Source organism: Phytophthora parasitica (genome assembly GCF_000247585.1).
Source record: "Phytophthora parasitica INRA-310 unplaced genomic scaffold supercont2.31, whole genome shotgun sequence".
Lineage (NCBI taxonomy): Eukaryota > Oomycota > Peronosporomycetes > Peronosporales > Peronosporaceae > Phytophthora > Phytophthora nicotianae.
The window spans coordinates 364176-373899 of record NW_008649017.1 but is presented as its reverse complement, the minus strand read 5'-3'; the positions used below and the strand labels follow the sequence as shown (position 1 = coordinate 373899).

The 9724-nt window shown below is 45.1% G+C and overlaps 3 protein-coding genes and 2 non-coding genes across 5 annotated transcripts; 3 read left to right on the top strand and 2 right to left on the bottom strand.

The window, feature by feature from the left end:
* Positions 1-449: 449 nt before the first annotated feature.
* Positions 450-522, top strand: PPTG_20554. The gene has a single exon. It is a non-coding gene; the product is annotated as a tRNA-Arg (tRNA).
* A 4466-nt stretch (positions 523-4988) lies between these two features.
* On the bottom strand, positions 4989-5061 carry PPTG_20553. The gene has a single exon. It is a non-coding gene; the product is annotated as a tRNA-Arg (tRNA).
* Positions 5062-6304: 1243 nt separating this feature from the next.
* PPTG_13040 (hypothetical protein) lies at positions 6305-6724 on the top strand (the record flags this gene model as incomplete). The annotated part of the gene is made up of 1 exon (XM_008908748.1): positions 6305-6724. The coding sequence occupies one exon, from the start codon at positions 6305-6307 to the stop codon at positions 6722-6724; it is 420 nt and encodes a 139-aa protein (XP_008906996.1).
* Positions 6725-7587: 863 nt separating this feature from the next.
* Positions 7588-8438, bottom strand: PPTG_13039 (hypothetical protein; the record flags this gene model as incomplete). Its single annotated transcript, XM_008908747.1, has 2 exons — positions 7588-8314; positions 8374-8438. 2 exons carry the CDS (start codon positions 8436-8438, stop codon positions 7588-7590), a joined length of 792 nt encoding a protein of 263 aa, XP_008906995.1.
* Positions 8439-9299: 861 nt separating this feature from the next.
* PPTG_23159 (hypothetical protein) lies at positions 9300-9413 on the top strand (the record flags this gene model as incomplete). The annotated part of the gene is made up of 1 exon (XM_008908746.1): positions 9300-9413. One exon carries the CDS (start codon positions 9300-9302, stop codon positions 9411-9413), a length of 114 nt encoding a protein of 37 aa, XP_008906994.1.
* Between the last annotated feature and the right edge of the window lie 311 nt (positions 9414-9724).

The window sequence follows — 9724 nt, the reverse complement described above, 5'->3', positions numbered from 1 at the left end:
CACTGACACGTTCGACAAACATACACTCTCAGACAACACAAAATTCACAATATACACCACACCACACACTCTTGCAACTACACACCTCTACTACCGTTACGCGCCTTCCTTTCTCATCCTGCTCACCCATCAGACCATTCGAACTCCTTCTCGGTCCGTCGTCGCCGCCATGGCGTCCCAAATGGTCCTCCTTGTCGGAAATGCCGGTCTTGTGCACGACTCAAGACGTTTTTTGAAAATCAAATCAATGACGGAACTCTTAATCTGATCTTGCTGAGGCGAGATTTGCATCAATAGACTGGTGCAGGAGGGATCCTTAAGAATATGAGCAGGAAAATGGAAGTTTTTTGATCGGCTTCATTCCACTTGTGGAGTGCAGATTTTACAAGAGTACCTGTTCTTATTCTCCAAATACATTTTGTGATAGGTATTGTTGTAATATTTGTAAAGCGCGGCTGGCGCAATGGATAGCGTATCAGACTTCGAATCTGGGGGTTGCGGGTTCGAGTCCCGCGTCGCGTAATTTTTGTTTTGGTGTGGGTGCTTTTCAAAACATTCTTAAACAATCGCACAATAAAATTTTATCCCGGTAAACTGTTTGGTGAAACCACTTTTCGGTCTCATCAAACATTTCTAATCCTACTTTAAGTAGCAACGTGATTAAACACATGACTGAAACATAACTATACCCAAAGGTCGTGTTCCAGCAAACGGTTTGATGCGCATTAAACCTTTCGTAGTCAATGGGGGCATTATGCCCCCGTTGGAGGTATATCCTCGAGTACCACTCGTGCCACCCATGATAGGGGGCAAAAATGTCCCCCTTGACAGACTAATGACTTGACCTTGTATAGTATAATACAGCCAGGTCAAAAGTGGTTAAACCGTTCTGTGATTTAAAATAAATTTCAATTAAACTGATAAAACCGTTTTGTACGGGTTTTGAAAGGCACCCATTGTGCGCAACAAGGTTTGCAAACTCGACACACTATAACACAACCTGACTTAAAACCCGCGTTATCCCATAATTGTGTGCCACATTAATAGAGGGTACTATTTGGACCAAGGGCACTATTAAACTCAGTAACCTAAAAAATTACACTATGGTACACTTTTTTGTAACGAGGATTGTGTTCATTAAAAAAAAAAAAAAACGGTATTTCCAACAGGCTCTCTCTCTCTCCTTCCGAACAAGCGTCGGCAGGTTCACAAACTCATCAAACTCAATCGACTGAAGGGCGTTCGACTCGACCCCTCACGCCTTACCTCGAAGCACTTACTTTCTTGATCAACTTGTTGACGCATCAGATCGCGTCGAACCTGCTTGAGTCGTCACCGTGTCCCAGGGCATATTGACGCACGGCATGAATAAAGAGGCGGCTTTCTAAACGATTTAAGCGTGCTCGATGCGGCATGCACAAGTTTTCACCTGATTCAGGTTCCCTATGCGCTCTTTGATCCATCCAACGGCACAGATCCTCTGGAGTGATTCCCAGAAGCACTTTTGTAGTGAGCTCATGACCGGAATTCTTGTTAATGCCTTTCTTGAATGGCATCAATCCAACCAAATCTGCCTTGTATCGATTCATATCTGTGCCGTCTCGTTGTTGCAACGGAGGTTCGGAGCGGACTTTTACTACTGTTGCAACCCTAGCGTTTATATCTTATTTTTGTATTACAAAAGGCTGGAAAAACCGCATCGGTTTTGCTTCCCTTCCCTAAGTGCAACCAAAGTCGCATGGACTGTCGTCCCTTTTGTAGCTGTATTGGCTGCTGTGCTGGTAAATACTGGTACGAATTGACGCCAGTAGCCTTTTATACATTCGGATTGCTAAAATTACATCCTTGGTTGCTAGTGGCTACTAATGTACAAGTGTGTGTGTGTTTCCAGTAGAAGTAGCGAGGATGTATTCATCGAATATGTTCATCTCTATGTCGCTAAGCTGAATATGGCTCTGATGCTTTCGTAACGTATTATCAACCTTTCGAGAAGTTTATCTGATCAAACGCATATTGACAGGTGAAAGTAGAGCCGATACATTTTTCGAGAATATTACGAAATTAGTTTGTTCCCAATAGAACAGGTATGTTCGTATTGGTTTCATAGCACCCAATAACAGCTCATGTGAGAAAGTAGTCAAGAGACAGTGTGCACGCTACAGGTCCTTACTGTATGATGTGCAGTGTCTGTTTGTTATCAGTGTAGCACCAAGATGGCTGTATGATTTACTGTCACCCAGATATACTTATGGGCAAATAGAGGTGTGTTTTTGCTTCTGCCTGAATAACGTTTTGGTTCTGCACGCAGTTTTGGTGTTAGGATGTGGCTCTAGCTTATCAATGATTTCTACCAATCAAACGCGGGACAGGGTTTGCTCCAGCTCTCCAGAGTGGATGTCGTCCCGTTTCCACCTACTAAGCAAACCCTTCTACGGTTTTTGAATGCCTTTATAAATATCATTAGTTGGGAAATATCTGTTACACCCGGTTACACGAACTCAATGTGCGTGCAGCCTTCTTGCTGCAATTCATACCGCACCAACGCCATTTTATGAGTCTTCAAATTGTCTAGAAGCAAAACCTACATCCGTGAACTGGAGGCTGCCATACTTACATCGGAAGTAAACCATATTAGCCTAAAATGACATGACTGTTTTGACAAAATACGGGCTCTTTATTCCAGTCCATAAGCAGTCTTCATCGGATAAAAACAAGGGAGGATCGCTAATTCATGCATATTATTCCTTGACAGAAAGGTGGTTCACCACTCGGGAAGTTGGGAGGAAGACTTGCACTGTGATAAAAAGGTCGTCGTTTTGGCAAACTGTAGGTGTGCGGACACATCACTTGTTGATGAAAACTCCTTCAATAATATAAGATGATTTTTCTATCATAAGCCACCTCTTGAGATGGCATAGACGAAGAAAGGGGTGTAAATACTTTCTTGGCAAAATACCAGCAAAATAGCGTAAAAATATGAGCAGCTTTTTATCAAAGTTCGACTCCCCTATTCAAAAATTAACCCTTTCGTGAACGGGAACTTTTGACCTGGCTATATTATACTATAGATGGTCAAGTCATTAGGCCATAAAGGGGGTATTTTGCCCCCTTCCATAAACTACGGAACTACAGCAAATCTTCCGCAAATCCTTGTAGTTCAAGTAGAAAGGGCGATTCCGCCTTGTCCACACACACAAAATAATGAAAGGGGGCATTTTTGCCCCCTTTCATGGATGACACGAGTGATACTCGAGGATGCACTCCAAAGGGGGCAAAATGCCCCCATTAACCACGAAAGAGTTCAAATACGTATAGATTATACTGTGAGATAGGTAGCCGAAGCTAGCTATGGGAAGCTCAACGAGGATTAATAATATTAATCCACAAAAAACGACATATTATGTCGTTAGGGTGATCAACACTTGTGCAACATGATTATGTGGTCCACTTCATAATGGTTTGAGCTTTAAGTTGCCGATGTTTACGACATCGGTTTTGTGCGTTGTATTGCTTGAAGCACATCGAATGTAAATCTCAAGTCAATTTTTCTTTTTACATTTTTTTTTACCGTTGGCAAGTTGTCATCGGGAGCTCACATAGCAATGACAAGGATGGTTTCTTGAATTTCAGGATTAATTTTGGTGTAGATTGTTTCAGGAGTCAAATTAAAATGTTGTAACATTAAAACCCAATATTAATCCTTTCGCGGTACTAGGGCGCGTTTTTCGCCTTTTAAGGGGTCTACGTAAAAAAAATAATGTAGGAGTTAGTGTCTAAAAACGCGAATTTTTCGCCCTTTTACAATAGTTCGACTGATATGGTGCAACAAAGGTTATACAGTACAATTATAAGTCATCTACACTTACTTTAGTCACGTTTTTGTCAGGTAATTGATTGCATGAGAACATTTTAAATGATTTGATACAAGACATGGTCCTATAACGAGTACCGTGAAATTGCGAAAGTGCGAAAAATACGTCCTACTAGAATTAAATGACCTAGTCTTGTATAGAATAGTTTAGGCAAGACGCTCGCGAAAGGGTTAACCGCTGCGGACTTGTGTGCGAAGATGATTTCCGTCATTTTTAAAGTCGCCGATGCCAAGAAGCCCAAAGAACAAAATTAAGGCAATCCAAAAGCTGGAACTTTCTATTGCATCGGAAATGTTTTGTTTTTTTTTGCTAGTATTTACTTTATCTTTAGGCTATCGAGATGATTTAAAGTACCTCACATCACAGTCGTAGATGTTGACACGGTGGTCGGGGTTGATCAATCATCGCCAGAGAAAAGCTACTGACCACTCACCATCGCAGGACGACCAAATCGGTATTTGGTTGATCCCTGAGTGAAACCACACATGAATTTTGTGCAGCATCCGAAGAGGTATTTTGCCTCAATACGTATGATAATTAAGAATTTCAGTAAATTTTAATTATATTATTGTGTATAAATTGATGGTGTAGATTGTCGATATGCGGAGGCATCAATATTTTTGCGTATCTACCAGCTGTCTACTTACACTAGACCACGACCCCAGGGTAGCAAGGCTTATGTTCACCCGCCGCTTTCTGAATGAAACCGTGTATCGATGCGGCTGACATCCGCATGCTCGCAAGAAGCAGGCTATGTAAGCCCAAAACCACCAATATTCTTAATATAATTGTCTAGATGTGTTTGATGCTAGGCTGGTGTTAACATTTTCTCCCATTCAATCCTGTGTACCGTAGAGGAAGATGATCTCAACGGTTTTGAAAACAACTTCGAATATTTTAGTCAGTCCACATGAATGCCCTTTCCCAATTTGTCTCCCAGACCCATCGTCGCACAACGTATATAGTTTCATTTTTACGTTGAACAAGGTCCAATGTCGGAGAGGTGACGAAGTCAACATTCGCGCGCCCGTTCATTTCAACGTAGATACAGTTGGAAAAAAAAATCTATCCCACAACTGTCGTTAATTGCGATTAAGGGGAGGAAAATCAAAGAATTACGCGACGCGGGACTCGAACCCGCAACCCCCAGATTCGAAGTCTGATACGCTATCCATTGCGCCAGCCGCGCGGTAATACTATTACAGCAACACAAACCCTGAAATTTATGCGTACTGAAAAGAGGCTGCCGAGCGGAATAAAAGAATAAGTGTTTTATAGAGCGCAATAGTATTGTGTTTTGCAAAATTTTGTCAATTTTCACTTAGCTGGATGCATGATTTAAAACAAATTGAGGGCGTTTTATATATCGATGTTATAAAATGGATATATCGATCTAGTTAGGGTGGCTAATAAGCGAGGTGCGACAAGCCACATCGAGGGATCGTGGTCGATTTACGACAAATTGGTGTCCTGTAAAACAATTCCTTTTGCACATCCGAAACGCAAATCAAGGGCAGAAATAATAATTCCAGGTCTGCCTTTTCCGATCTCATTTTTACGCCTGATTTTTTGGCCGACCATGCTCGATCCAGGCCACAAAACTAAGCGACAAGCACAACATACGTTGTGCTATGGAATCAGCTTTCTCTGCTAATTGGTTGTACTCACTGGTAAATCATGAAGGTTTTGAATGTGGGTTGCCAAATCGTTTTCAGCACGGTTTCAGCAAATGACAGTATTGGAAGGTCGACGCTTATTCGTATTCGATATGCTAAGCCGTTCATGAAATGCTTGATCGTACCTCTTGGTGTCGATAAGACGATGTACAGTTTGTAGATAATTAACACTCGATAAGCTGTACGAATTATAATTGAAAGCGCCAAAAAGTCTGCTAAGCACAATGTATTTAAAACTGTTTCGACTCGTGGCATTCCTACCTCCATCTGACGTTTATAGTAAGTTATAGCGAAGTAAATTTGTAAATGAAATACGTCTGCACCAAAAGTGGTCATCATTTTTTTTCTAGATTTGCAAAGAAATAGATTTGTTCGATTCATGCCAACCAATCGTAGCCCACGTGCCAGCACGGTGATGAGATTCGCTGCAAAGCGTACATGTATCTGCGAGAATCCAACTTCCCCTGTCTATACAGTCAACTAAACTGCGCCGCTCACATCGCAAAGCCCCCAGTCAGTTAGTACGAGTTTGTTTTTAATCCAGTGTCACCATTTTTTTATCTACACATACGAATAAAGGTATTCACAAAAAAAGTCGTTATTGGAAGACTTTCAAAAACTACACAACTGCGCTCGCATCTCTTTTTGCGGACGTGCTTTGCGATCGGTTTGCTAGCACCTACCCCTTCAAATGCGAGCGCAAGCAAGAGCTATGAGCCATTAAAATTCACACAAACAAACTCACATTTGAAGGAAATGCTGCCGCCAACCATCTTGGTGGTCATTCAAGAGTCATGCAAGACGAAGCGTTCACGACTCCAGCTGCTGCTGCTGCTGCTGCGCCTGCGGATGATGGTCAGAGAGAGGAACTATCTGAAAAGCGATGCGCTCATCTCACCTCTACAGTCTCCCTGGCACGTCATGTACGCTGGTCGAGCCGACGGCAGCTTTGTTGCCACCGTGTCAATTCCACCTCGCGCTTTTGACGAGCTTCTGAAGGTTTTCTCAAGGTATTACGTCGTAGCGTCAGGTCTCGGCCGACGTGGGCGCCCTCCTGCACTAGTAGTGAAGCATGCTGCTTTAGCGTGCGTGCTACACTACTACACTGCGGCTGTTGAGGCCAAGACACTCTGTGAGCTCTTTGGAATCCCCCTGCAACACTATCACGCGTCCTAAAAAAAGCAGGTGCTGCATTAGATGCAGCCTTGAGTGAGCTTCTAGATGCTCAAGTGCGCTTCCTTCCAAACAGCAACAGCGTCAGTGGTCGCGTCAAGTGCAAGCAAAGGAGCCTCTTCTGGAAGGCATGTGGGGTTTTGTAGATGGTAAAAATTATCGAGTCCAAAGTCCCACCGATGCTTATCTACAAAATGCTCACTACAACGGTAAGTTGAACGCTAACTGGATGGCGTTCTACATGCTAACGTTTACTGCTGACACTAGGCTGGTTGCATTCAGTCTTAGTGACAGGTACATTGTGCTATGGTGTCGATGGTACACTTGTGTGGGGGCGGCACAACCTACCCGGTTCCTGGAACGATGGTGAGACGAGTCGTCAGCTACAACTACGCTTGGCGGACCCATTGTGGACAGTTGAAGGGTGTGGTGTTGTCGCGGACTCGGCGTTTCCGGTCAGTCGCGCACTGTTTGGACGAATTCGAACGCCACTGAAAGATTGAGATTTAGAACGAGCTCACATTGAATGCCGACTCGGTTTGGTGGCGCTTAGCAACGCCATTACATCGGTCCGACAGGCAGCCGAATGGGGCATGGGCTCCGCCGAACGTTGCTATCGACGCCTGCAACTACGCCTTCCATTCGACCCCCAAGAACGGGGCCGTCTCCTACGAAATATCTATCGACTCTACAATTTTCGTGTTAGAAAAACAGGTATCAGTCAGATCCGAAGCGTGTTTGCAGAGTACCACTAAGCCTAGTTATCCAGGTTAAGTTGGGAACGATCAATGCGAAGATGTTCGTTTAGAAAACGAGTGTATTTGTGGTTATCCTGTTCCGAATCTTGCAGCACATGTGCAACTACTCTAGGTGCTGGTTGGGTTCGGCTTGTCGCCCAACAGCTTCGTCATCAAGACGAAAAACAACTCGTCACGGCGGTTCTCTCGCTCCTCCCTCTTTGCCTCTCGTTCTTCTCGCTCTCTGCGATATTCCAACTCACGTACCGCAGCACGTTCCTCCATAGCAAGGACTCCCTGCACCATATCGGTACCACCACCGCTCTCTTTTTCCAGCTTGCCCAACAAATTGTCGATCGTCCTCCTGCGTTTGACCGTGTGAGAAATTGCTGCATCTTCAGCAGTCTTACGGGCACGCTTAAGCATTTCACTTAAATTGGCAAGTTCGTTTGGCGTCTTACCGCACCGCTGAGAAGCGGAACGTGCTCCTGCGTTTGCGTTGTCTTTGACAGAAGACGGTGTTGGGGGCGCTGCGACAGGAATCACAGCTTCAGCTGCTACAGAAGTAGCGGTGGAAGCTGTTCCACTGGGAGAAGATGCTGCTGGGGCGGTGGCTTCGGCACTTGGTGATCCTGGTGCAGGGGTGCTCGTGGTATTGACGGGTGCCGTGTCTTCAAACGCCTCAACACCAGAACGAGACTCCATCCTGTAGTACGCGCGCTTAGCGCGAACTACCTCCTCCGGACAGGATGGGTCACCCGTTGGCTTCAAAGCGTTCTTCAACGCCAAAAACTTCCTCTTGATGGCGTCAACGTCACGCTCAGAAAACTCGCGTGGAAGCTCTTGCCGTATCGACCTGCAACAACATCCCACTCGTTTCCTCCCAGAGGCAAGATGTCTTCCACCGCAGTCAACATGCGATTCAGCTCCGGCCCGGTCCAGCTCTTTCCGCGACCTGACTTAGACTTGGAAGGCGCCATTGTGCAATAAGTAGAACAGGAAATGAGGCGGTGATGTTAGTTCAATTAGCTCGGAGCGCCACGACCATCCGAGTGCAGCTACCTGTGAGCCACTAACTGCTCACAAACTGGAGAGACGCCAAACAGGTCTGAACAATTTGTGCAGTGATTTGCGAGCGCCTTTCCATTCAAAAGCAAGCGTGAAAGTGTTGCTTCTTCTTTTTGTGATGTGCAAATTTTGGAAGTCTTCCATTGAGCTACATGATTCCACGCGCCTACACTTTTTCAAACCAAAACCTGTGATTGGCCATCAAGTACGCTGGGTGAACACCAGGTATTGCCAATATAAATGATGAGGCACTAGCCGATCGATGACCATGCTTTTTAAGTTCGTTGAAGCCACACAGGCAAAACCAGTATGTAGACTTGTTATGTAAACCCTTACCGTTTTCTCCTGGATTCTGTTTTAAAAAATGATAATAAGTGAAGTGTATTGTGCATTACCATTGCTCTTTATGACCGTCTCATCAACCTGTACTAGCGCCAAAATCTGGAAGAACTAGGACCGCTTTCTCGCGTCATTAAGCCCGAGATGTTGGCGCTGTCACCGGCAATGTGGGTATGCACTATTGCTGCACGATTGCAGCAATGACTTGTACAGACTCCTGAATTCCGCCAAATTGCTCGTCACGCGGTCGATCGAGGGTAATACGACGGCTACCCACACCAACTTGTCATATGGTGCCCCCTGGGTAAACTCTACCACACCACTGCCGCTGCCTTCAGGTCCCTGAACTCCACAAACAAAATAAAGAAGTCGATCCGAATAATTTCCCCTCTCGTCCCCCGTTGATTTTCTCCTTCAACCTGCTCTCTCCACCTATGGGGTATTGCTCAGACAACTCGCCGGCGGGTAAGGACGACACCGCGCTGACGATCGACATCACCAGCGCTTACCGACATTCGAGGAGGCCCCTTCATACTGCACGTTCGTAAACAAGCGCCGTGTAAACTGCGGAGCTCGTCAACAAGCACTGATGGTTGGTGCTGCAAAGCCGAAGGATGCTGCCGCAGGGCACACACCCTTGCATGCCAGAGTAGGAGTAGGAACAGGAGTAACTATTGCATCTCTAATGGAGCTCACTTCGCAATCTACTTTGCAGCGCGCAAAACGTCATACCACCTTCGAACAATGTACTCTGCCGTCCGCTGCTTCATCAGCGTGTGTTGTGTCAGTGAGTACAGACTCTTCGGATACATGTGATTATCTACAATTTCCCTTTTTAGTTTCTCTACCGCCTCACCCA